The 27,836-nt window shown below is 32.9% G+C and overlaps 2 protein-coding genes across 2 annotated transcripts; both read left to right on the top strand.

Annotated features, from left to right (window-relative positions):
* Window positions 1–12,984: 12,984 nt before the first annotated feature.
* Window positions 12,985–13,635, top strand: LOC132602744 (uncharacterized). Its single transcript, XM_060315523.1, has one exon. The coding sequence runs from the start codon at window positions 12,985–12,987 to the stop codon at window positions 13,633–13,635; it is 651 nt and encodes a 216-aa protein (XP_060171506.1).
* A 12,831-nt stretch (window positions 13,636–26,466) lies between these two features.
* LOC132602865 (defensin-like protein) lies at window positions 26,467–27,567 on the top strand. The gene is made up of 2 exons (XM_060315654.1): window positions 26,467–26,626; window positions 27,115–27,567. The coding sequence occupies exons 1-2, from the start codon at window positions 26,563–26,565 to the stop codon at window positions 27,366–27,368; spliced, it is 318 nt and encodes a 105-aa protein (XP_060171637.1). The 5' UTR covers window positions 26,467–26,562; the 3' UTR covers window positions 27,369–27,567.
* Window positions 27,568–27,836: the final 269 nt, after the last annotated feature.

The following is a 27,836-nucleotide window of genomic DNA, read 5'->3' as shown; positions in this document are numbered from 1 at the left end:
TATATGTTTGACCTTATTCATCGATTATATACTAATCCTTTTCTTCCGTTTTTATGCATGAACATCGCATACGAGTCCGAGGGACTCGTTCTTCTTCCGCATTCAACGATGGGCTAAAGCCCAACGTAATTCTCTCGAGTCAGCCTTGTTAGCTTTTATCCGCAGCAAAACAAAAGGGAATGGAAATTCTGGGCCAAGGCCCAATATAACGAACAGTTTCTCAGCAGTCCAAAATGGGCTGCGCCACTGTTCGCAGCAGCCCCAAAATGGGCTAAGCCCATCTCGTTACCTTTCTTTTTCTTTTTACACATTTGTTTTATGTTGTTGCATTTAACTTGTATTATGTGACTAACCTTTATTTTTTGTTTTATTTAGGTGAACTTTAGCGAATTTAATGGGTTAGCTTTAGTATAATAGGTATTAAATTTAATAGAGAAACTCAATTAATACCATAAGTTTCATTTTCTTTTATGTTAAAATTATTCATAGTATTTATTATTTGGAATAATTGATTTGCAAAATGGCATGACTATGCGTTTTAAGTAAAAGGGAATCATATCTTTTTATCCTAAACATTTCAAAACGTCACTAATATGCAAGTATAAACTCAAGTATATTTTATAAATAACTCTTCAAGTTTGAATCAATCATGCATATTTTAGCTAAGTATAATTAATGAGAAATAATAAAAAGAAGAAGAAAACTTATTACCTTTTGCATTTTTATTAAAAAGATAAGTCTAGATTTCTCTTAAAAAGCTTCTATCTATATACAAATCACTATATTTTGCAATTCTCATTTTTACAATAAAATTATTAGTTTAAACTCAACAACATTTATAAATTTTATTTTAAGTGGACTACCATGCATTTCTTCAAGTCAGTTTAAATAGCGTCATTATATTTTCCTTTTAAAACCTCAATAACATTTACAACCTATTTTTTCTTAAGAGTTAAGCATTATATTTAATCTAATTAATTAACCTAAGTTTGGTCGGATAACCGTAAGTTAACGGATTCTAAAGGATGCCTAACACCTTCCCTTTAGGATAAAATAGATCCCTTACCAAGAATCACATTGATTAAGTAGACTATTAATTGAGGTTTAGTTTTAACTTTGCCTTAGTTAACATTTAGGTGTCCTAATTCACCGTTAAATTAATTAGGTGGCGACTCCTTAAATAAATCAAATAGGAATCACCAATATGTTGTACTCTAATTTAATCCGGTTAAAATGGGGTATGACATGATACATGGACTTCGCGGGTCCCCCATGGGTCATGGCTGTTGGGCGACAATCTACACCGCCATAGCATGTGTGTACGGGCATTGCATTGCATTGTATTGTATTGCCTTGCGTTGCGTATTCATTCTTCATATCATCCTTTTATGCCTTGGATTTCTGTACATGTCCTTCTATATTTGTACTGATATATTGGATTGTGATGTTTACTTGTACCGGATTGCGAGCATGTCTATTCTTCAGTTTCTTCCTGTGTATATGTTAGCTAATTGTTGTCGGCCTATGATATCTACCAGTACTTGTGTTTGTACTGACCCTACCTTGCTGCATTCTTTCTGAGTGCAGAGTATGAGATCGGTACCACTTCTGCACCTCGACATTGATCGCGAGGCTATCTGCGGAGTTTTCTAGGGTGAGCTTATTGGACGAGTCCGCCACCCCTGGGACTCCTTCTTTACTACTTGTCTTACTTTGATCCTTAGATAGTATTTCTAGTTTTGAGACTCATGTATTATTCAGACACGTTGATCAGTGGCTCTGGTACTATTTCTGACCATTTTCCTTAGATGGTGTTTAGAATTGGGAATTCCGCACTTGGTATTTATAATATATGTTAGACTCTTCATTAATTTTGCTTTATTTAGTAATTATTGTTGTATAATTGATTAAGGGAAGGGTTCTCTTACCGAGGTAGGATATGGTAGGTGCTCGCACGACTTAGCGGCATTTCGGTCGTGACAAAAGCTCATTCCAGAATCTAGATCGTTTGGATCTTGCGAATCCTGAAATGCACTGTCTTGAAAATTTACCATATCTCCTTCAATATCTGAACTATGGACTGGTGACATCCCTGGACTTGGAAATAATTCTGGACTAGGATTCTTAATTATATTCTTGTCTTGTTCTTCTTTCGTCTGGAAAAATCTTTCCATCGTCTCTTTAACTATACTTTCTATTTTTTCAATCTTTTTTTTAGCAAGTGTGCTTTTCTTTGTAGAAGTATCTCCTTGCATAAGTGTCTTTGGTAGTCTTCGTCTTGTCTGGAGAGATGAACATCCCTCATCTTCACTTTTTGGCAAAGTGACAGCCATCAACGGATTTGATGAGTCTTTAACGGCTACCGTTTGAATTGGACTAGCTGTATCCTTATCCGATACAGTGGATCTAACTGCATTCATTGGGGAATGCACACCTGTCTCATCCATTTTGGTCTGAGATGGAAAACTATGAGATTGTGCTAACTCGAACTTGACTGCCTGTAGTCTGTGTTATAACATCTTTACTTGTTCCAAGAGTTTCATTTTTTCTTGGATAAATGTCTCATTTTTCTGGTTTAGTCTTTTGAAGGCTTCGGTCATGGTAGAACAATGATCATAGAAAATTATTTTGTCTGTGTCTTTTTGTATGTTATACTGAGGGATTTTATCTGGGTTTTGTCTGAGTGCTGGAGAAATATAGTAATTTGGACCCAATATTCCTCTAGCGTAATCTAATGCCTTAGTAAAGTCATTAAATCCTTTAAAAATAGGTTTTTGTGTATCTTTAATAGAGTCTATGACTTCTAGCCATGTTTGAAAAATACCATTAGTATTACCATGAACTACAACATAAAATTTAAATTTTTTGTCTAAATTCTTATCTGTAAAATATTGACAAAGTGCGTTTAGAGTGGCTACAAAATGTTTAGAATCCTTTTTATTATGTGATATCCATAAATTTTCTACTAAACATGTCTGTTGTTTATCTATTATGCATTCTGGTAATATTCTAAAAGTCATGTTTGATGGTGGAAAGAATACTAGATTATGTTTTGTTCCAAATTGTATTCTTTCTAGGGCATTTCTTTCTAATGAAGATATAGGTCTAAAATGAAGATTACCTAATACTGTTTATCTGTAAGTGTCTAGGGTTGAGGCTTGTATGCCTTTTCCCTTGTCTGTTGTCTGAGAACTAGAGGGTCTCATGCTATTCAAATAGGAAATCATATTATTAGTTAGCAGTAATCTTTAATCTGCTTAATTGGCCTGTTAGGTTATTATCTTTTCTTTTTATATGTTCAAACTTTAGGTTATAAATTGAAATAGTATCTATAAAATTTATCCACCTTCGTCTACTAGTATTTTTATCATTTATCTTTTGATAGAATTTAACTATAGCTTCACAGTCTGTTCTAACTAATATTTCTGGTTTGTTTAAGATATATAGTCTAAAACTATTTAATCCATATATTACAGCTAAAATTTCTGCATCTATACCACTCATATTTTCTTTTTCTCTGTACTTACCACTTTAAAAAGCACATATTTTTTCTTCACTTTTATTACTATATTTATTTGGTCTTGCTTTTAATACTGTTCCCCATCCTTCAAAACTACCATCTGTTTCTATAATTAAATAGTCTGTTTCTAGTGGCATATTTAAGTCAGGAATATTTTTTTTATTTTTCCTTTAATTTTTTGTACTAATTTAATGTCTTCAGTATTAAAATGTTTTTGACCATTAGATCTTGTCTTTGAATACAACGGTCCTACTATTTTTCCTAAGTCTTTTATAAAATTTCTAGCATAATTTATTATTCCTAAGAATTTTTGTAATTCTTTAACATTATCTAACTTTTCTGGCATTTCTAAAGCCTTTTTAGCTATATGAGGTTGTAATTTTACCTTATCATCTCCTAGTACTACTCCTAAAATTTTTATATAATTCTAACATAATTTCATCTTTTTCTTACTAATTATTATTTCATTTTCTAAAAATAGTCTAAATACCGTTTGTTGGTGTCCTAGGTGTTATTTAACATCTCTACTACATACTAGTATATCGTTTACATATACTAATACAAACCTTTTGTATTCTCCAAATATACTATCCATTTTTCTTTAAAAAATCGGTGGAGCTGTCTTTAATCCAAATGACATTACTAACCATTCAAAATATCTTTCAGGACAGGTAAATGCAGTTCACTCTATACTTTCTTCATGCATACGTAATTGCCAATATCTTGATTTATAATTAAATTTACTAAATATTTTCTTGCCTTGTATTCTATTTATTAATTCTGTTTTATTTGGTAATTTATATTCGTCAGTTCTAGTGTTGTCATTAAGTCTTTTATAATTTATTACCATTCTGACTTTTCCTCTTACTATCTCACTATGATTTCTTACCATAAATGCTACAGATCTATTTTTAGCAGTGAATCTCCTTATTACTCCTAGATTTAATAATTCTTTTATTTGTATCTTAAAGTCTTCCACCTCTTGGTTAGTTGCTTCTATAGAGGTTGTTTTATTTACATATTCTAGATTTATGATTTCTAGTTTACATACAATTTTATTATTTTTCTAATGTTTTAAAGGTTTTTCTCCTATGAATTCTATTTCATCAAGTATTTTTATTATATTTTCTAAATATTTTTTATTTTTTATTACTCCGATTCTTTCTATCCATGTTTTAAAATTATATAATTCTGTTTCTATATCTATTAAAGTATAATCTTTTTCTATTAGATCCTCTTCTTCTAATATTTCTTCTTCTAGAATTAAATTCTTTTTTTCTGTCTTGCTTTTACAACATGTATTATTTTCTTGACAGTCTTTACAACAACTATCTTCTTTCTTTTGAGTATGAGTAATAGTTTTTAAGAAAATTACTCCATCTCTTGTAATCATACAACTTCCACTATTATGTAACATAAAGTCTAATCATATGACAAAATCTACATTTATATTTAATTCTCTTACCCATATTTTATCCATTTTATAGCTTGGTTTATAAAATTCTGAACATGTATTTATGAAGCTAATGTATACTTTATGAACATAATGTCTATATATGTTATGAGTTCCCTCCATTTGCATGGATGCAACTGGTTTTTATTAAATTTGGTGGAACTGTCCTTTTATTTATCATACACTTTGTGCATCCTGAATCTACTAATGCTAATGTCTCTATTTCACAATCATCGATTTTAATTCTTGCAAGTATCTTTATTGTTCCTAATTTTTTGTCTTCATTACATACTAGTGCTTCATGATCCTCTACACTCATTAGTTCTGCTTGAGAATCTTCTAGTATTGTTTTTAATGGTCTCATTATTGGTTGTATATTAGATAGACTTATTTCTTCATTCTCGCTATCTTCATCTTTTTGATTTCCTTTTGCTAATTTATATAGTCTAGTTTCTAATTCATTTATTCTTGTTTCAAATGTTACTATTCTTAGGTTGATAGTAGGGTCTTCTATCTTCTTATGTTTTTCCTCTTTATTTATTTTTGTTTCAAATTCTTTTTCTATACACATTATACATCCTTCCATATAACAATTTTTACTTTTAGCTCTTTTTTTCCCTACTAGGGTACCATTTACAAAAGAAATATGCATTACTATATAATCCTTTACTTCTTTCGAACTCATGATTCAGTCTTTAGATATATTTGCTAGGTTATCTACTTGAATTGATTCTAAATCTAATTTTTCTAATCCTATTTCATTAATTAATTCTTCTGCTTCTGAATCTAATGAATCTGTTTTGATTTTTTCCTCAGTATCTACACTTACTATGGCATATATACTTTTTGTGTCTTACATGCATTCATCTACATTTATTAAAGTTTCTTGAAAGTCTTCAATCAGCTGTGAATTTCTTGTCTTATTATTTATTCTTTTTGGACATGTATTTGCTAAGTGTTCTACACTTCCACAAGTAAAACATTTCAGTCTATTTTTATAGTTTCTTTCGGTTCAATATACATGTCTATTTCTGTCTAAATAAGGTTTTCTGGCTGCTGACTTTCTAAGATAATATTTCTTTTTATTAAATTGAGGATGATTTCTATTATATTGAGTTCTATACTTTCTATGATTTTTCTTTCTATAATTGTCTTTATCATATCTCTGAGTAGTGTAAACCACACTTTTATAAAAATTCATTTCATTTTGTTTTAATTGTTTTTGTATTTGTATATGTGTACATTTTTCTTGCAGTATATCCATTATACGTTGTATTCTATGTCTTATTGACCATTTTAGAGTAGGGTTTTGTGCCACTCCATCTCTCTTATTCCATCTGTCTTCTATTTCTCTTCCTAAGGCTCCTGGTAATTTACTAAATAATTTTTTACCCAACTCTTGATCAAAAGCATTTCCGCTAATAGTACAATAGTAAAAATAATCATTCAATTTTTTTTTAATATGAAACCAACTACTTATACTTAATTGTTCTAATTTTATTACTGCATTTCTTTGTAATACTACTAATCCACTATTTGGGTCTTCTCTTGTAATTAAAGTATGTATTTTTTTAGTAAAGTTATATGGGTTTGCTCCCATTGATACTAAGTGTTGAAATTCCATTGGAAAATTTTCTTTGTATGCTTCCCATAAAGCCTTTGTTGATTCTCCTAAAAATGTCTCTAAATATTTATACATTGTTTCTGGATCTGTGTCCTTATAAGTTTTTATGTAGTCTGCTACTACTATTCCTTTCCAAAGGTCTATTATTGAATTCCATCTCTGTGGATCATGAGCCGCTATGTTTAATATTTTACCTTTATTACCTCCTTGGAGAGTAATAGGTTCTTCTATAGGCATTCTTTTTCCTGATGGTTTTACATTTTCTATGGGTTCTCCTGCTGTTCTAAAAACTCTTCTTCTAGGTAATTTCCTGCACTGGTGTCTACCGTGTATTGTTCAGGAGTTGTTCTTTGGAACGGACTAGAACTAGATGCACTAGATTCCATTAACTCTTTTTGGCTTATTATTGAGTCTAATTCTAGTTCTTCATCACTGTCTTCTATGTCTTTTAATATTTTATCAAATTCGTCTGATTTCTTTTGGGACATACTTTCTACTCTATATCCCCAATTATCGGTTCTAAATTCACATATTTTAAAATGACTTATTACTTCTTCTAATACTAGATTTCCTAATTTACATCCTATACATCTAAAATTTTTATTTTGTCTTTCTTATGGATTTCTTTTGCTTTTTCCATGGCTCTATCTACTTCAAAATCTTCTTGTATTAGTTCTATATTCATGAAATTTGACTCAGTAATTTCATTTTCTTCTAAAGTACTCTCTTCTTCTATGTCTCTGTGTGGTGTGTAATGATAATTGGTAAATCTTATTGATGTCTCTCCTCTAGAGTTAGTGTACATTAGGTGAGACTCTGGCTGGAGAATCGTTTTCCTATTAAAGTCTTCTAAGTTTCATTCTAATCCTGCATATTCTTTAGGATTTATTTTTATGGGTTTTATTAATTTTATTCCTCTATTTCCCATTACTTCTACTACATCTTCTACCTTAATTTTAAATTTTGTATATTACTATTATTGGTCATTTTTCCTAGAAATCCTACACACATTAATAAATTATTACCGTCACACATTTCTTCATATCCTTTCGTTTGTATTCCTATTTTAATATGTTTTCCGAACTCTGCTAAGTTCATTATGAAGTCTGAGCTAATATAAAAAAGTCTGAGCTAATATAAAAAATTCCTCCATTATTTGTCATATCTACCTCTATTATTCATATTATTGACTTTTTCATGTCTGACCATCTATCATCATAAATTACCATTAATACTTTTGTTCCAAGGTTTTTTCTAGTTAATCCTTTTAATCCTATTACTATTAATCCCATATGCATTAAACTTCTTCTAGTATTTTTTATTTATCTTACAGCTAGAAAGTTAGATCTAGCTTCTCTTTTATTGTGTTTCTATTTTTGGTAACTTTCCCAAAAAGTTCTTAGATATTCTAATCCCCAAATGGAATATGTCATGGATATGAATAGAGGTGAATTTTTGACATGTGGTAACACGCTATTGATTTAGTTTTTGATTTTCTTTTGATAAAATAAAGCTATAAAAATAAATACTATTATTGACTATTTTTAAACAAAAATATGAAAAATTAAATAACTAGCCAAAAAATAATTCAAAAGTAATTGACTAAAAATCTAGAATAGAAAAACCTATTTTTGTAATTTTCCTTCATTTGAAGCACAAAATTTGTAATATAAAAATGGTGAATATTCTTTGTCTTTTTACATTTCCACAAACAAAACCTACTAAAATAAAATAAAAGTCAAAACTTCAAGATTAAGCCTAAAAGAAATATTTAATGCTAAAAATCGTGTAAAAATTCGGAGAGGGTCAAAAATCACGTGTCTACAGTACTTTTTCAAAATACTTCCCCCGGTTGAAAATAAGTGTCCACTTAACTTTTAGCACACCCCTTAAGAAAATACTAACTTCTAAAATACAGATATTTTGACTAAACTATCCTTAATTAAAATTTACATATTACTATTAACTTAACACATTGAGATCTGATTACATAGCACTTAATAAAGATAAATTTGAAAAAATAAAGTTAATTCCTTTTTTTATTGTGTAAGTGAACACTTATGTAGAATCAAATAAAAAAATTAAGTGAATACTAATTATGACCCTGAGAGTAATATTAAAATAAATATTCTTTCTTTTTGTCTGTGGAGCACCACTCGACTTGCAGATATTCTGTAATAGTCAGCCTACCCCGATTGACTGGACACCATCCCCAAAGTACCGCTCAGTTCAAGTTCTAGCATGTTCGCATTCTCTGTCTTATGAGGGAAACTATGTCATAGTGCCCAAATCAAGAGTACACTAATCTAATGAAACTCCCAAAAGAAATTGAATATATTAATCTATTACCTAGAAACTCGTCCATATCTCATTATCCATCTCATGATCACTTTCAATAACTTTATATCCCAAGAAAAAAAAATATACTTCTCCGTCTCAAATGTGTGTAGTTTTTTATTTTACACATCTATTAAAAAATAATATTACTCCATCAATTCACTTTTACTTGTCCACTATTTATAAATAAATTTTCTCTTTTACTTGTCTACTTTCGCATATCAAGAGAAAAATAATTTAATTTTCATGTTTTACCCTTAACATTAAGTACTCATTCCAAATTATTTTTCAAATCCAATGCAATTATACATCAATTAATATGGGTATCATGGTAAAATATGCATTTTATTTATTATTTCTTAAGAAGTGTGTAAAGTCCATAGTGGACAAAGTAAAAGTGAACTGAGGGAGTAATTAGGAGCTGTATTTGACTATTTTATCCTTATCTATGTCTAAGTTATAATTTCTATCCATTAAATGTTTACTCTATTTATATATTATCTCCATCAATGACAAAGGATAAAATCAAAAATAAGAAAAATTATGCTTTAAACTTTTAAAACGACAAATAATTAGAAGTTTGGATCCGAAAAAAGTATGCTTAGGCAGTTCTTTCGCTGAGCACAACAAAATGAAGAGGAATTTGTATCATTTCAAATCCTTATTCTTATCGAAGAAAAGAAACGAGAAAAACCAAAATATTCCTACTCGAACCATGACAGATAATTTGAGACGGAGGAAAAAAAAAGCCTCAATAATAAGATTGCTCTAGAACCCTGTGTCTTGAACAATAAAGCCTTTGTTTTTATCCCTGTATACTTAAGTTTCATGGTTGTCCCAAACGAGGAAGCAACACTTTATTTGGAACTAAAGATTATTTCTCAAATTTTCATCTTATTTTATTTGAAATTTTTAACTTTTATATACTCGCTATATACAAAAAATTATAAAAATACCCATATTGCTATTCGTCATCCTCCTGCATATAATATATGAATTCCCATATAACTTACGCATACATCATTTATGGGGAACATGAAATTGTAGTAACCAAAGTTATATCAACTAATGTTGATTCCTATAGGGAGATTATAAATCTCCTTAAATCCCACCCAAATAAATAAAACTTAACAGTTCTATAACATTCGTCTTTTATATAACATTTCACTATAACAATCAAGTTCTCTTTGAAACCAATTTTCTTGATACGTTATTTTATATTCTTTTTATAACAATATTTCTATATAATAATTAAAAAATATTCTAACAAACGACGTTATTATGGAGTAATTTGATTGTACCAATTATATGTGACATTATATCTCCTAAAATCCAGACCAGACGGCCTCTTATTGGTATAAAATAACAAGAGTAAATATTTTTGTTCTTTAATGGGGAAAACGTGTGTGTGATAAACCATTGTTGGATGTACGAAAATCATAAAATTAAGTACTTCCAGACATGTGATTCTGAAATTTGGCAACAAGATTTAGGTTATACATTTAGGACCGTTTAGGATATCCTTAAACTTGAGGCCACGTTTGATGTCTTTTTGTCATTTTCTTTGTTGGCTTTTTGCTTATTTCCCAACGAAATATATATTGAGAAATCAAACGGATAATTCATTACCAAAGGGACTTACCGACTTAGTATGAAAAATTATGTATTTTGTAGTGTCCAATTGGCCAAACTATATTTTTATGCATATTTTAATATATTTTTCTTTGTTTCTAATTTATGGCCGTTCAAGTTGTAATTGTTAGCTTCGCATAACACCTTTGTGTTTCGATCCCAACACTCGAATTCGAACTTTGGAAATGGGATCACTTTGGATAGTAAATCCCTAAGAAAGCATCAAAACATGATTTTTTTTTAATTTTAAAATAGATAAAATGGAAGAGTGGCGAGTAAAGGTGGTTCGTGGAGTTGTAAGTACTTCTCCATCCTTAATCAAAGGTATCGGGTTCGAGCTCTGGGTATAGAATCGCCTTTGATAGGGAGAACTTTACTCCTCAAAGGGGCCTTTCCGACGCGAATCTAGATTAGTCGGACCCAAAGTGGATACTGGGGAACCCAAAATTTCCACTTTGTTGCTATGTCCGAACTGATTCAAGGCCATCCAGAGTCACCTGAGTCCCATCCATTTTCTTGTTCAAGCACATTTTTTTTAATTAAAAAGGTGAAGGGTCACAAACCATTATAGTATTCAAATTGTTAGAGTCTGTACATATTTAGTCCTATATATTTTGTAATCTTCTATTTTAGGATAGCATATGTTAGAATCCATTAGTCAAATTAGTTCCTAATTTGTAGCCTACAATTATGATGTACATGATGTATATTAACCTATGGAATGAATGAAAACAGACAGGGAAAATATTCTTTTACATGGTATCAGACTAGGTCTCTCCTAAAACCCTAGCAACTTAAACCCTAGCCGTCGATCACCTAAACCCTAGCCGCCGCCAATTTTCTTGTCTTCCTTCTCTTCGGCTCTTCCTCCTCCCTTTCTCCATGGCTGACACCTCCAAGTTGCACCCTGTGACTACAGTCACTGATAACGTCCAGATCCACCCTATTAATTAGAATGGGCACGGTCGTATGCAAATATAATTTACCCAACTATGAGTCGGGGTCGAATCCCACAGAGAATAATATGTAGGCGATTAGGAAAAGTAGGAATTTTCACCAATAATAGCTAAAGTCAAACGATGGATAATATTTTTGGTTTTGTTTGAGAGAAAATTATAACTAATGCAACAATATAAACTAACCTAGAAAGCAAGTAAAATGATCAATGGCCACAAGCATGGATACAAGGGAAACTACGCTCAAGTAACGATCCAATGTACTTCATGATTTACAAATAATGGTGAGTTTATATTACTTAGCCTCGGATAATGACTCTACATTAGCTTCTTCCGAAGACTAACTAGACTACCTAATTGAATATCCCTAAAGCAATTAGGAGCATTAAGAGCACCCGAATATGGCTACAAGTGGTGTCGCCTATCCCTAGGTCGATTTCCATTAGATGAGGGTTAACGCCCCAAATTCTTGTTAATTAATCTTTCCCAATCCCGAGTTTGCCTCTTCCAAGTTTAAACCGAAATAAATGGGCAAGTCTTAGGGTTAGCTACTCCCTTAAGAATCATTCAAAATGAGATTAATTAAAGAAACAATAACTCACTTCATTAGGAATAAAATCATTCAACACATAAACAAAACAAGAGATTCAATCCAAACTTTAATCAAGAATATTTTCATAAACGAGATTCAAGTATTGAAATGAAATATTACACACATAACTATTCAATAAATAGCAAGAGATGAAGAAATGGGTAAAGAATTTCTCATTGGGTGCCTCCAAATCATCTCTTCCAAGGTGTTGGTGATGAAACCCTAGCCTCCAAACTTGTGAAAACTGCCAAAGATGTCATTTAGAAAACCCTAGTTGGCTTTTTATATGAACTGGAATGGCAGAAATCGTCAAAGCCCAAGTTCTGGTCGAACTGAGCTAAAAATCCTTCTACGCGAACGGGCCAGTATACTGTGCGAACGCGTGAAATCACGTCCGTTTCTTCAGCGCGAACGCGTAGACTTAATAACGCGCGTGGGCGCGAACGCGTGGGTTACCTGCGCGAACGCGCAGAGTAATTTTCCACGAAATTTTCCAGAACCTCCAGTTGTTTCCAGTTTTGCAGCTTTTTTTGCTCTTTTTTGCTTGTTTTCCACACTTAGGCTCTAGGGACCCCGTATTACCTGAAACATACTAAAAACCACGTAAAATAACATAGAATTTCTTGAAAACAAGTAAAACTTATAGCCGAAAAGCGTCTATTGTGGCGTAAAATCACGCCACATCAGTCACCAATATCAAATCATGTATTCCTATTGTTCTTGACTATGAAGGAAGCCAATACAACAACTGGGCTACCCTCTTCAAGCCCCATTGCCGAGCAAACTTGGTGATCACCACATACTACCTCCTGCCTCCCCCACCGTGCCACCACTGGCAACGGCAGCCGAGAAACTTGCTACGAAGGCTCTATGGGAAGGCTAGATGACATTGTTCGTCAATGGATATATGGTACCATATCGAATGATCTTCTCAACACGATCATTCATCAAGAGGACACTGCAGCCGAGGCATGGAATCGTCTTGTTCATCTCTTTCAGGACAACAAATCGGCTAGGGCTCTTGCTCTTGATACAAAATTCACCAACACCAAATTGGTGGATTTTTCGAATGTGAAAGCATACTGCACCAGGCTAAAGGCTCTTGCAGATAATCTCGCAAACGTCAGCCACAAAGTTTCCGACGAACAACTTGTGCTTCTTCTTCTGCGTGGATTATCGGAGGAATATAAAACCTTTCAAACGACGGTACAACACCGTACTTCTCTCCCATATTTTGACATTGTTCGGTCGATGCTTGAACTTGAGGAAGACAGCGATGGAGAGGACACCATCCACGACTCCGGGTCGAATGCTGCTCTCGTTTCCCACAATGTTAATCCTCATAATTTTTCTAGTAATGGGCACTCCAACAATTCTGAGAATGGTTCTAATAATCGAGGAAATTCTCACAATCGCGGAAAGAAGAACAACCGCGGTCGCTGCGGCGAAAACCGCAACAGCCATCGCGATGGCGCAGGAAACGGGCAGAGCAGCAGCGGGGGCAGCCGACACACTGCCTAGGGAAATTTGCCCCGCAGCATCACCGAACCAAGGGGCTGCTGCCCAGTCATGGTTTTACTCCCCTTGGGATGCTTGGTGGCCTCAGCCGTAGGCCACCCCACCGTGCCTCTACCCCACCACTGGCTGGAAGCAGCCTCGCGGGTGGCAGCATCAGTCATGGCCAGCCCAGTCCCAACAAGGTATTCTCGGTGCTCGTCCTCCTCAGTCATTCTACTCAGCAGTCCCGTCTTCACATGGTGGGTATGTGCCCACGGATATTGATCAAGCTATGCATATAATGTCTTTAAATCCGCCCGAAGACAACAATTGGTACATGGACACCGGAGCCACATCTCACATGACCAACTCCCAAGGTACTCTCTCATCTTACTATCAATTGAGCAAAAATACTAGCATTGTTGTTGGTAATGGTAACATGATTCCGATTCGTGGTTATGGTCATACTTCCCTTCGAGTAAATCCCTCCCTAAACCTAAAAAATGTTTTACATGCACCTAAACTCATCAAAAACCTTATTTCCGTTCATGAATTTACTATCGATAATATGGTTTCTGTTGAATTTGATCCTTTTGGCTTTTCTGTAAAGGATTTCCGGACGGGGACCAAACTCATGAGATGAGAGTTCGGGTGAATATTTCCATAAACAAGATTCAAGTGAAGAAAATAAACACTACACACTTAGATATACAATACAAAGCAAGAGATTGAAGAAATGAATTAAAGGTTTAAGAAATGCTCAACCAAATCTTCAAATCTTCAACCCCAAAGTGTGGTGTAGATGAACCCTAGCCTTCAAGCTTGCAAAATGGCAAAAGATGAAAAAGATATGTTGCCCTAAGCTTCTCTTTTATGCCCAGATTTTTCCAAGTCCAAACAATGACAAAATAAACCCCAAAGTTTCAGTTTTGCAAATATATCCCGTTTTTGCAAAACTGTCCAGTTTTGACAGTTTTGCAAAAATGTCCAGTTTGGCCTCTTTTTGACTTGCTTTTCACTTGGTTTCTTCCGATCACTTCTAAATCACATAAAACTGGATAGAGCACTAATATCTCATAAATCAGCCGAGGTGCAGCATCTGTGACACAAGATGCGACTCGCGGGTTGCACATGCGAGTCGCATGTGGTGTCGCATGTGTTGCATCATTGTCTTATTTTATTTGGCCATTCTCTGTCAACAGATGCTGCACCACCTGCGACTCGCATGCAGTACCTGCGATTCGCAGGTGGTGCTCTGGTTCACTTCAGCTATCTTGGCTTGTTTTGCTCTATTTTGTTCCATTTTGGTCCATTTTGATCCATTTTGCTCTTTTATGCTCTCCGGGCATCTTTTCCTACAAAACAACATAAAAACAAAAAAATTAACAACAAAAGTGCTTAAAGAGTCACAAAAACTTAAGTAATTAATATCGAATATCGCGTAATTTCACGACTCATCAGGGTGGGACTAATTGATAGTAGAGTAGTGTAAATATGTGTTTAGGAACCCCCTCGGCTTTTCTTTGCCAGAGTTCTTTTCCTGAGGGGGGTTTTATTTTGTTGAAACTGGCATGTTTAGGATGCTGCTTAGGTTGAGTAGAAAATTTTTGACTTTTTTGGTGTTACTTGGTAACTGATGGCTTGTGTTGTGGTTTGTTGAAAGTTTGGACCGCTCTGAAAAATGCATACTTAGAACAGTTATTGTTTGACATGATTGATTCTTTATATGACATTGCGATTATTGGGGTATAGTGTGTGATGAATGACTACTTAGGAGGTCGCAAGTGTAAAAATGATTATCCTTATGCCGATGTGTGTGTGAGTTGTTAGTTTTATTCTGTTTACGCATGTATAATCTAGAACTTGCCTGGTTGGTCTTGTTTGAAATACGAAAGTTAGTTTGGTTGTGAAATGATCTTAGGCTTTCTTTATGTAAATAAGTCACTGTGCCTAAATAAGCCTCTCCAAAAGCTGAAAATATCACTAGTGTCCCTTTTTGAGCCTTTTTTTACCTTTTTCTTGGCTATACGAATGAAACTTCACCCGTTGCGAAATTTACCCATCTTCGCACCCGTTCCCTCCTTGATGCTACTAGATAGACTAGGCAAAGCGCCTAAGTTGGGGGTGAATTAAATGTGAAGTAGATGTTGAGAACAAAGGTTGGGGGTGGTGGAATTTGCTAATAGAGAGTCGATGTGGTAGTTGATACTAATAAAAAAAATCATCATAAAATTGAAACACAAAAAGAATTGCTAGTTGGATAGGAATAAAATCACATCGAGGTCGAAAACGTGAAAGAAAATAAAGGGGTTGGAAAGAAAAGAGGCGAATCAAGGTAAAGAGATGTTGTAGTGTCAAGGAGGGTGAGTCACTAATACCCAAAAAGTATCCTACCCATCCCTAAGCCTACATTACAAGCCTAAACAAGTCCTAATGTGATCACAACCGAACGAGCCTAAGATGAGAACATAGAAAATAAGGCCAAGCCTATGGTATTTGCATGTGTAGATATGAACTCTTTGTGAGTGTTGAGTGTTTTTCTCTTCTCTTTCATCTTCGTCCCATTATTGTTGTATATGTGTGTGTTGGGACATTCTTTGGTCTATGTGAGGGCATAAGGATGAGAATTGAACAAAATAAAGTGACCGCCGAAAGTCGCGTTTGTGTGCATAATAAGATGTTCGATAATGTAATGTCATGTATTGAAGCTTCATGGTTAGTCATAACGTTCTTAAGTTGTGTATATTGTTTTACAAAAGACAGTTGGGGTGGTCAGTTGAAGGAAAACATGCATGCCAGAAGTTCCAAGTCAAAACCGATGTAGACATTGTTATTCTATGATAACTAAGTGCTAAATTGAGTCGTTGTGTGGTATGGCCTGCTTGAGGACAAGCAAATACTTTATGTTGGGGGTGTTGATGTGGCGTGATTTTATGCCACAATCGATGTTTTTTGGCTATAAGTTTTACTTGTTTTTAAGCAAGCTTATGTGATTTTACGTGGTTTTTTAGTGTTTTTCAGGTAAAGGAACAGATTCGGCATAATAGCAGTTGAAGTGCAGAACCAGGTCGTAATTGCAGTTTACGGTCCGTATTCTACAATACGGGCCGTATTCTACAATACGGGCCATATTCCATGGTCGTATTAAAGGATCTCAGAAACAGAAAGTCAAGCTGTGAAGATGGTGATTTACGAACTAAGTTTACGGACCGTATTTCAGTTTACGGTCCGTATTCCATCATGTATTTAATCATTCAAGCATCTGGCAGAAAGTCTGAGTTTTGGCAAAGTGAAAGACGATCATGCAGTTTACGGACCGTAAACCACTTTACGGTCCGTATTTCAAAAGAAACAGCTGAAGGACGACTGGGTCGTGAATTGACTTTACGGTCCGTAAACCAGTTTACGGACCGTATTTCGTGATGACGGAATCAAAGTGCAAATCTGTAACTTTTGTATTTCCAAAACTTATAAATAGTCATTGTAGGGTTTTAATAGTTACCAGTTATTATATTTTTGTCTCTTGACTTAGAACATTAAATACTCTCTAGTTTTTGAAGATTCAAACATCAATTCAAGTATTATCAATTCCTCTTTTATTCCAAAGTAAGCAAATTATGAATTCTTCAGTTTCTTATTTCTTGTTCTTTGTCATGAGTAGTTAAATTCCCTTACTAGGGTTGTGAACCCAATGATGGGTGTTTTGTGATTGGGTTTGTGATTGATATACAAATAATGGATTATTAGGGTTTAGTTATTCTTCATTCTTCATTCATAATTAATGGTTGCAAACATTGATTAAAGCCATAAACCCTAATTTATTTAGGAAAATAATTAGGGTTGGTAAGAATAACTAACAAGAACTCAAAGCTTTAAATTTTGTTTAATAAATTCACTTAGGAATAAGAAGAATTTACTTGACATGATTAATCGTTCTTCATAGTCACTTTCTTATACTTGGGAAAATTATAGAAAGACATAATCTTTATTTATTGGGAAATAGTAGAGATTCACATAGAGATTAAGTGCATTCATATAATGATCCATTACGAGTATATCAAGAGCAATATCCATGATCATACACTCTATCTAACGGGGACACAACCTTAGTTTCTTTTACCATAAATTTCCACCAAAGCAATAGTTTAGCAATTAGTCATAGAAAATCCAACTTTTACACAAATTATCGGATTAAGACATTAGACCTAGAACTTAGCATCTACGACTTTAGCAACCTTTTCACACCATATTCCCTGTGGGATTCGACCCCAACCTTGTTGGGTTACTATATTTGACAACGTCCGCATTATACCATTAATAGGTGTAATTTGAGCGTATCAAATTCTAGGTCTTGACTTAGAACATTAAATACTCTCTAGTTTTTGAAGATTCAAACATCAATTCAAGTATTATCAATTCCTCTTTTATTCCAAAGTAAGCAAATTATGAATTCTTCAATTTCTTATTTCTTGTTCTTTGTCATGAGTAGTTAAATTCCCTTACTAGGGTTGTGAACCCAATGATGGGTGTTTTGTGATTGGGTTTGTGATTGATATACAAATAATGGATTGTTAGGGTTTTGTTATTCTTCATTCTTCATTCATAATTAATGGTTGCAAACATTGATTAAAGCCATAAACCCTAATTTATTTGGGAAAATAATTAGGGTTGGTAAGAATAACTAACAAGAACTCAAAGCTTTAAACTTTGTTTAATAAATTCACTTAGGAATAAGAAGAATTTACTTGGCATGATTAATCGTTCTTCATAGTCACTTTCTTATATTTGGATTTGATACGCTCAAATTACACCTTTTAATGGCATAACGCGGACGTTGTCAAATATAGTAACCCAACAAGGTTGGGGTCGAATCCCACAGAGAACAATATGTAGGCAATTTAGGCAGATTAGGAATTATCACTAACAATAGCTAGACCGAACGCATCAATGGTGGTTTTTGATAAGGTTTTGATAAAATACGGAAATATAAATTCTAATCTAGAAAGCAAGTAACTTGATCATTGGCCACAAGAATGGAATAAAGGAAACTACTTCTCAAGTAACGATCCAATATATTTCATGAATTATAAATAATAGTAAGTTTATGTTATTTAGCCTCGGATAATGACTCTAAATTAACTTCTCCCGAAGATTAACTAGACTACCCAATTGAAGATCCCTCAAGCAATTAGGAGCATTAAGAACACCCGAATATGGCTACAAGCGGTATCGCCTATTCCTAGGTCAATTTCCATTAGATGAGGGTTAACGCCCCAAATTCATGTTAGTTATTTTATTCCAACCCCGTTCTTCCTCTTCCGAGTTTCAAACAAAGTAAATGGGCAAGTCCTAGGGTTAGCTAATCCCTTGAGAAATGTTAAAGAACAAGAATAATTAAAATAACAATAACTTACTTGATTAAAAATAATGTCGATCAATAAATAAACACAACAAGAGCTTCAATCTCAATTGTCACTAAGAAATTCCCATAAACAAGGTTTGAATAAAAGAAAGAAAATATACGTAGGAACCCTAGGATCCAAACTTATGTTTTATGCCAAAGATGTCTAAGAATTGTGGCTTATGAAATATGTATAAGTGTAGGGAAAAAATCCAAACAAAATAATTGAGTACAAAAAGAATTGGGATATAATTGTAGTCTGAAAATCCACTTGATGCGTCACTGTGTAATCGCGTGGAAATTTGACGGCTCACGTCGGTTGCTGGCAGGTAAGTTGTAATTGTTTCTTTGGTTTTCAATTCTGTCTTTCCTTTTTTTTTTCAATGTCAATCATTACACAATAAAGTGTCCATAAGTAAGCTACCATTACGTCTCATCCTCCTCCTTTCTTTCTTTATTTTTCCTCTTTATATTTAATTTTGTTCCAAATCTATTCATCTTCACATCGCTTTATTCCAACATAATAAAATATACTATTAAGCACAAAGTAATATAATTTATACACAAAAGATAATTAAAAGTACTAAAATATGAGGCAACAATAACTAAATATATGCAAATTTGGCCTAACATCACATATGTTAGAATCCATTAGTCAAATTAGTTTCTAATTTGTAGCCTACAATTATGATATACATGATGTATATTAACCTATGGAATGAATAAAAATAGACAGGGAAAATATTCTCTTACACAAATTTTAATAGTGTAAAGCAAAACATGCTTCTCATGAGTTCTTGAATATACTTCTAGTTATCATGATTTAAAACAAAATAAATCATTAAAATAAATTCTGAAATTTCTAGTAAAGCACCCATATTATGATATTTCAGCTTCTAAACAAGTTTATAAACTTTCACGGGCACTGAATGCTCGCACGATTCTATTGCCATACACATCAACAAATTCTAAATATTTTTTCAAACACCATAAAAGCATGGTTTATCCTAGTAACAAGGGTCATAGCAACTCACCTAAAAATCAACTTATCAACCTTCAAATCAAAGTAAGTTACCACGCAATCTATCACGTCAAAATATTACATTCTACATAACATTATCATACAACATCCATTTTTTTGAGATTAATAACAACCCTTAACATTAGGTTAGAAGTCCCAAAACCTCCATTATAGTTCTTAGGGAAAAGGGGCAAATATACCCCTCAATTATAGGATATGGAGCAAATATACCCTTCGTTAAAAAAAAGAAGGATTTATGCCCTCGCCGTTAATGAAAAGGGGCATATATACTCCTCAACTATAGGATATGGAGCAAATATACCCCTCGTTACAAAATTGGTATATATATACCCCTGCCATTATAAAATGGTGCAAATATACCCCTGTCGTTTTAAAATGGTGCAAATATACCCTTTTCACTGACGGATTTTTAAAAAAAAATATTTAGGTTATTTTTTAATTAAAAAATATCACGTGACTTTAAAAAAAAGTCTACCCATTTTTTTGGGTAGACATACTTTTCTAAGGCCACATAGTAATTTTTTCTTTTGATAGGTGGGGTCTGTTCGTTTAAAAAAAATATCTCCGTAACTTTAAAAAAAATAAGTCTACTCATTTTTTTAAAAGAACCAGACCTTACCCATAAAAAAAAATTACTATATGGCCTTAGAAAAGTATGTCTACGCAAAAAAATGGGTAGACTTTTTTTTAAAGTCAGGTGATATTTTTTAATTAAAAAATAACCTAAATATTTTTTTTAAAATCCGTCAGTGAAAAGGGTAGAAGTCACGGAGATATTTTTTTTAAATGAACAGACCCCACCTATAAAAAAAAATTACTATGTGGCCTTAGAAAAGTATGTCTACGCAAAAAAAGGGTAGACTTTTTTTTAAAGTCACGTGATATTTTTTAATTAAAAAATAACCTAAATATGTTTTTTAAAAAAATCCGTCAGTGAAAAGGGTAGACTTATTTTTTTTAAAAAATGGGTAGACTTATTTTTTTTAAAGTCACGGAGATATTTTTTTTAAACGAACAGACCCCACCTATAAAAAAAAAATTACTATGTGGCCTTAGAAAAGTATGTCTACACAAACAAATGGGTAGACTTTTTTTTAAAGTCACGTGATATTTTTTAATTAAAAAATAACCTAAATATTTTTTTTTAAATCCGTCAGTGAAAAGGGTAGACTTATTTTTTTTAAAGTCACGGAGATAATATTTTTAAACGAACAGACCCCACCTATCAAAAAAAATTACTATATGGCCTTAGAAAAGTACGTCTACACAAAAAAATGGGTAGACTTTTTTTTAAAGTCACGTGATATTTTTTAATTAAAAAATAACCTAAATATTTTTTAAAAAAAATCCGTCAGTAAAAAGGGTATATTTGCACCATTTTAAAACGACAGGGGTATATTTGCACCATTTTATAATGACAGGGGTATATATACACCAATTTTGTAACAAGGGGTATATTTGCTCCATATCCTATAGTTGAGGGGTATATATGCCCCTTTTCATTAACAGTGAGGGCATAAATCCTTCTTTTTTTTAACGAAGAATATATTTGCTTCATATCCTATATTTGAGGGGTATATTTGGTCCTTTGCCCTAGTTCTTAAGCTAGCTCTTATCTCTTGGTAATGACAATACTTAGTTTAATGGACCTATTAAAGTAATTTGAATCATTACTAAATTCAACAAAATTTCACGTCATTATTTATCTTTTTCTCATTCAATCATTCTAACTTTATAAGCTTTTACTTTTCGTTTCTTATCCAAATAATATTTTATATGTTTAATATAAACAAGAGTAAATGATGTTGTACTAGAAAGGGAAACATGTCCATTGATAAGCCATTATTGGTTGTAAGAAACGCAAAAATCAAGGTAATGCAAGCATGTGACTCTGCCATTTGACAGCAATCCTTTCACGAAGAAAGTAAGGTTGATAATTTTGTCATTCTCTAAAATAGGAGTGAACATGCATGACACTCTGAAGAATCTCACGTTAAAATAAGAGAATAACTAAACTGGAGAGCTTTGTAAGATATATATGAGTTTAAATGCATGGTAAGTGTATTTTTGGACTCGATGATTGCGTAGTTCAAGCGATAAATCCCTAAGGTTTATTGAGTTAAAGTGAACAATATATGACATAGGTTTGAGCTGTTACATTATATTTCCTTAATGAGAAGCTTTTATAGCCGTAAAATATTATGACATGTTTAACAAATTTTAAAACTTTTATGATAGCGTGTATATCATGACATCATATCACAATTTAAAAAAAAAAATTAATTAATAAAATGTATGCCAAATCAAATTATGCTAAACAAAGTAGCAATTACTATGGCTCATTGACTTCATTCTCACAATAGAGTAGGTGGGCTTAATAAGAGTACGTCTATTGCCAAATTTTTACTACTATGAAAGGTTATAATGACATGGAAAATAATCGTTTATTCTAATAATATATTTCCAGTTCGAGTCGTGGAAAAGCAATTGCATTTAATAGGAAATATTTTGCATACCATAGTAGGATTTCCATACGCAAATTCGAATTAATTAGTCGAACTTCCCATTGTGGGATTTCAAAAATGTAATGACGGATAAATTGACCAAAAAATTTGAAGCCCATAAGGAACATGTTTTTTGGGTTATTGATATATCTATGGACTCACTAAACTTATCTATTATTTTTTTTTGCTTCGACGTGAAAAACTTTATGATGTGTGAGATATGCCATGTCATATTTGTGTGAGGGTCTTTATTAATTGACAAGTATACAATATGGGTCCCACTTTATTTTAACGTCTCCCTCTCTTCACTACTAATTAGGTGTGAGGGTCCACTCCTTGTTTCTTTCCTTCACCCTTGGATACCCTAAATCCCCACCTCCCTCCCTCTAAAAAAAAAACCCCACCCCACACATTAGTTAGACCAACCGGCACCTAAGTTACTCGGGTGCGGGTGTCGGATATGAGTGCGGATCTATGTTGAGTCGTGAAATTACGCGATATTCGATGCTAATTCCTTAAGTTTTTGTGACTCTTTAAGCACTTTTGTTGTTACTTTTTGTGTTTTTATGTTGTTTTGTAGGAAAAGATACCCGGAGAGCATAAAAGAGCAAAATGGATCAAAATGGACCAAAATGGAACAAAATAGAGCAAAACAAACCAAAATAGATATTGGTGCTCTATCCAGTTTTATGTGATTTAGAAGTGATCGGAAGAAACCAAGTGAAAAGCAAGTCAAAAAGAGGCAAAACTGGACATTTTTGCAAAACTGTCAAAACTGGACAGTTTTGCAAAAACGGGACAGATTTGCAAAACTGAAACTTTGGGGTTTATTTTGTCATTGTTTGGACTTGGAAAAATCTGAGCTACAAAAGAGAGGCTAGGGCAAAACATTTTTGATCTTTGGTCATTTTGCAAGTTTTGGAGGCTAGGGTTTCACCTACACCATTGGAGGAGAAGATTGGAGCACTTTAATGAGATAATTCTTAAACCTTTCTTCAATTCCTTGTTTTGTATTGAATATTTTAGTGTGTAGTATTTCATTTCTAGACTTGAATCTTGTTTATGAAAATATTCTTGATTAAAGTTTGGATTGAAACTCTTGTTTTGCTTATGTATTGAATGATTTTTATTCCTAATGAAGTGGGTCTTTGTTGATTTAATTAATCTCGAATGTTTCCAAAGGGATTAGCTAACCCTAGGATTCACCCATTTACTTAGATTGAGCTCGGAAGAGGAAATCTAGGTTGGGAAAGATTAATTAACAAGAATTTGGGTCATTAAACTCATCTAATAACTTGAGCTCGGAAGAGGATAGTTACTTGAGGTTAAATTGATTGTGCCTAATATCACACTCTAAGGCTTGGAAAAGCTTAGAGTGAAATTCATTGATTTGGTTGGAAGACTTTCAATGAGATTTTAGATATCATTATCTATCAACACAAACCCGCTCTTAGTTGTAAAATCGTAAAATACGTTGGATCGTTACTTGAGTGTAATCTCCTATTATCCATGCTTGTGGCCATTGATCATTTTACTTGCTTTCTAGGTTAGTTTACATATCCGCATTAGTTATAAATTTCTCAAAAACCCAAAATATCATTTATCGTTTGACTTTAGCTTAGTTGGTGAAAGTTCCTTACTTTCTTAATCGCCTAGCATATTGTTCCCTGTGGGATCGACCCCGACTCATAGTTGGGTAAATATATTGCATACGACCGTGTACACTTTCTCTTTGAGGAGTGTAGTTTGGACGTTATCAAACTATATGTCGGATCCTTCATGATCTAAATTTTAAGATTCGGGGATACAAATCCAGTTATGGATACAGGTGCGGGGATTCGGGTAAAAACATTAAAATATCTAAAAATAAAGTTATAAACCTAAATTATGGAATATTATGTGGAAACTTGAGGAAAAAATATTGATCAAGAAGAGAATCCCCAAAGGAGATAAAAAGAAAACAGAGTGACATAGAAATTTTTATATACAAGGCATTCTATTTTCTTCAATTTCACCTTATCTTTAGTTTTAATGAAAGAAATCATTGAATTTATCCAGAATTTCTACGTCGATTTTGGTCAAAGTATCCAAAATCGGTTGACCAGATCGGGTACGGATCCCGATCCCACACCCACACCCATGTCGTGTAGACATGGGTGCGACACTGAAAGTGAAGAGTCTGAGTAACATAGACCGCCACTAAACTTGATCAGTGCTTGACCAAAATACTTTTTAGCTTTTATGTAATTTGTTCACCCAAGCCATCTGATTGCACTAATTACAAAAAAACACAACAAGACACAGTGAAAAGAGTTAGAGCCCGTTTGGATTGGCTTATAAGTTGTTTATAAGCTGTTTTTAGCTTTTTTGAGTATTTGGCTGGCCAACTTAAAGCCATTTTATGCTTAAACTAAGCTCAAAAATTAATTAGTCTCGTTTAGCTTAGCTTATCTAAAGCAGCTTATAAGCTGAAAACAACTTATAAGCCCCCCCCCCCCCCCCCCCCCCCCCAAAAAAAGTTGGGCTACCCCAACTTATTTTTTTTGGGTTACCCCAACTTATTTTTTTTGGGCTACCCCAACTTATTTTTTTGGGACTTATAAGTTGTTTCCAGCTTATAAGCTGTTTTTTTTTAAGCTCATCCAAACAGACTCTTAGTAATGTTTTGAAATTAGCATTTCCGTGATTGATTAATTAAAGTCCTTCGCCGTGAGGAAGATATTGAAAAATATAAAAATCTTGCATTTTACTTTTAGTTATATCTGTGCAATAATAAACATCTATTAGAATAACTTTCTAATCATTCCACCAACAATGTGCATAGAATTACCATAGTACCAAGTAGAGGTATATACATAAAAATGATAAATCACGTCAAACCGTTAACTTGAGTTAAATTTGAAAAACATAATTATCTAAGGAGTTGATACTGAAGAAAAAATTCGATCATAATTGATTTGATTTGATTTTAACTAAAAAAAGGTCAAATCAAGACCAAATCAACCCGACGTTATATACATTTATTTTAAATATTATTTTTATATAAAACATTTATTAAAATATACTTTGTAAATATTTTTTAACTTTGTCATAGTTTTTGTTTCTTAATAATTTAACACCGTGTCTGTTCTCGCAATTTTATCTCAATGTCCATATATATTAACTTCAATGAATCCATTACATAACTGATGTTTTCGTTGTCCCTGACAGCTATCCATCTCTTTTAATCAAGAAATTTCAAGTATATACGGTTTATAAAGTTAGAAAGAGCTCATCTTGTAAAAGTTGAGGCTCTCATGTATGATATGACGTTTTCGCCTATATGAAGTTGTGATTGATATTTTTCTGCGTAAGATTACAATGAACTGAATTGGGTATGATTATATGAAATTGTGTAGCATTTACATTGTACTTCACAAAAGGCAAATTAATTTCGTTATAAACACATTCAACCAAGAAGAACCCGAAATTTTTTTTAAAAAAATCGAGAATCTTATTGATTTAATTTTTTTTATAGAATTGATAAATTTAATAAATACAAAACCAAAAACCATCAAACCTATCTACACGTACCAAGTATCAAATGAAGAAGATAAATATATAAATGAACACAAAAAGAGTTGGTTGAAAACAATACAAAAAGAATTGTTGAAAAAAGTAAGAAAAAAATTGATCTAAAAGACCAGACGATAGAAGAATTATTAGAATTAAAGAAATGGAGTTGCTGCTTTTGGAGAAAGAAATAGCACCAAGTATGAGAGGGTAAATAGAAATGGGACCCATACACTTTCTAAAAAGAAAAATAATCACCCTCACATGCCAAGTCATATTTATTCCCCACCCACCATAAAATTTCTCCGACAATTGAGTTAAAGCTTAGTTACTATTCTTTCACTGCCTATAAATACCTCGATTGTGTTAGTGTTCATTCACAACTCTGAATTGCAATCTTTCTTATTATTAAAATTAATATTTCATCTTTTTTTCACTCATCCAAAGAGACAATGGCTCGCTCCGTTTGCTTCATGGCATTTCTGGTCTTGGCAATGATGCTCTTTGTTGCCTATGGTTTGTCTCCATCTATTCCTCTAAATTAAATCATCATACAAATAGTAAAAAAATTAATGCGTAATATTACTCTATTTCAATGGTTTGTTATGTTTGGCTTTGAGGAATTAATGATGAAGAAACTTGTATGTATTCCTCCAAAGAGCGTACAAGTAATTTTTCTTTTAAGGATAGTAAATGAATTCACAGTTTAAAAGTTTACTATAGATGATTGACGGTTTTCAAAATCGTGAAAAAACCTTTTTATTGTAATTCCTCTAAATGGTATACAAGCAATCACTACATAAAAAACTTGGATTTAGCTACGAAGCTCGTCGCTAGTCTGTCACTAAATAACTCTTAGTTTATTTTTAGCTAAATAGGATTAATAATTCATTTTGTTGTTTAACTACATAATTTATCTATGTCTAATTCCCATTTTTAGTGGTGAATATTTCTTTCGATTTTTCTTCTTCTAACATTTGTAAGTACTTGTGAATGATTTGTAGAGGTGCAAGCTCGGAACATTTGCAAAGCAAAAAGCAAGACTTTCAAAGGATTATGCATTATCGACTCGCCATGCAGAAAAGCTTGCATCAAGGAGAAGTTTACGGATGGACATTGTAGCAAACTCCAAAGAAGGTGCCTATGCACTAAGCCATGTGTATTTGATAATATTTCAAATGAAGCTGAGATGACTATGCCTGAGGAAGCAAAAACTCTGACTGAAGCTTTGCTTGAAGAAGAGATCATGATGGAGTAATTAAGACAGATTAAGTATTAATGTCACACAAAATAATAAAGTGTTGCCTTTCTTAAAGGGTAGCTTATAATGTTGTGTTCTTGGCCTCTAGTAGCCGTTAGCACACTGAATAAGTTGTGACACGTTGACCCGCTTTTAATCTTGTACGAGGTTCATGTATATTTTAATGAAAAATTATCGTGTACTGTCTTTTATTGTATTTCAATCACACACGTTTAAGTACTTTCTATCATAACCTGTGTTCTAAACGGACTATGTTTGGCATTCATGCCTTAACTTGATCGAGCGAACCTTCTACTCTATTTGAACCGTTTTAGCTCTGTCATTCTTATGCGACTATACATACAATATATTTCAAATACAAATATGGGTTCCATACTTATCATCTAAATGAATGTTTAGCTCTAATATAACTTTAAAATAACTTCTTCTGGAATACTGAAAAATAATAATATGTGCTATACAATA

This window comes from Lycium barbarum, chromosome 7 (assembly GCF_019175385.1).
Source record: "Lycium barbarum isolate Lr01 chromosome 7, ASM1917538v2, whole genome shotgun sequence".
NCBI lineage: Eukaryota > Viridiplantae > Streptophyta > Magnoliopsida > Solanales > Solanaceae > Lycium > Lycium barbarum.
This window is presented reverse-complemented; position numbering and strand designations above follow the sequence as displayed.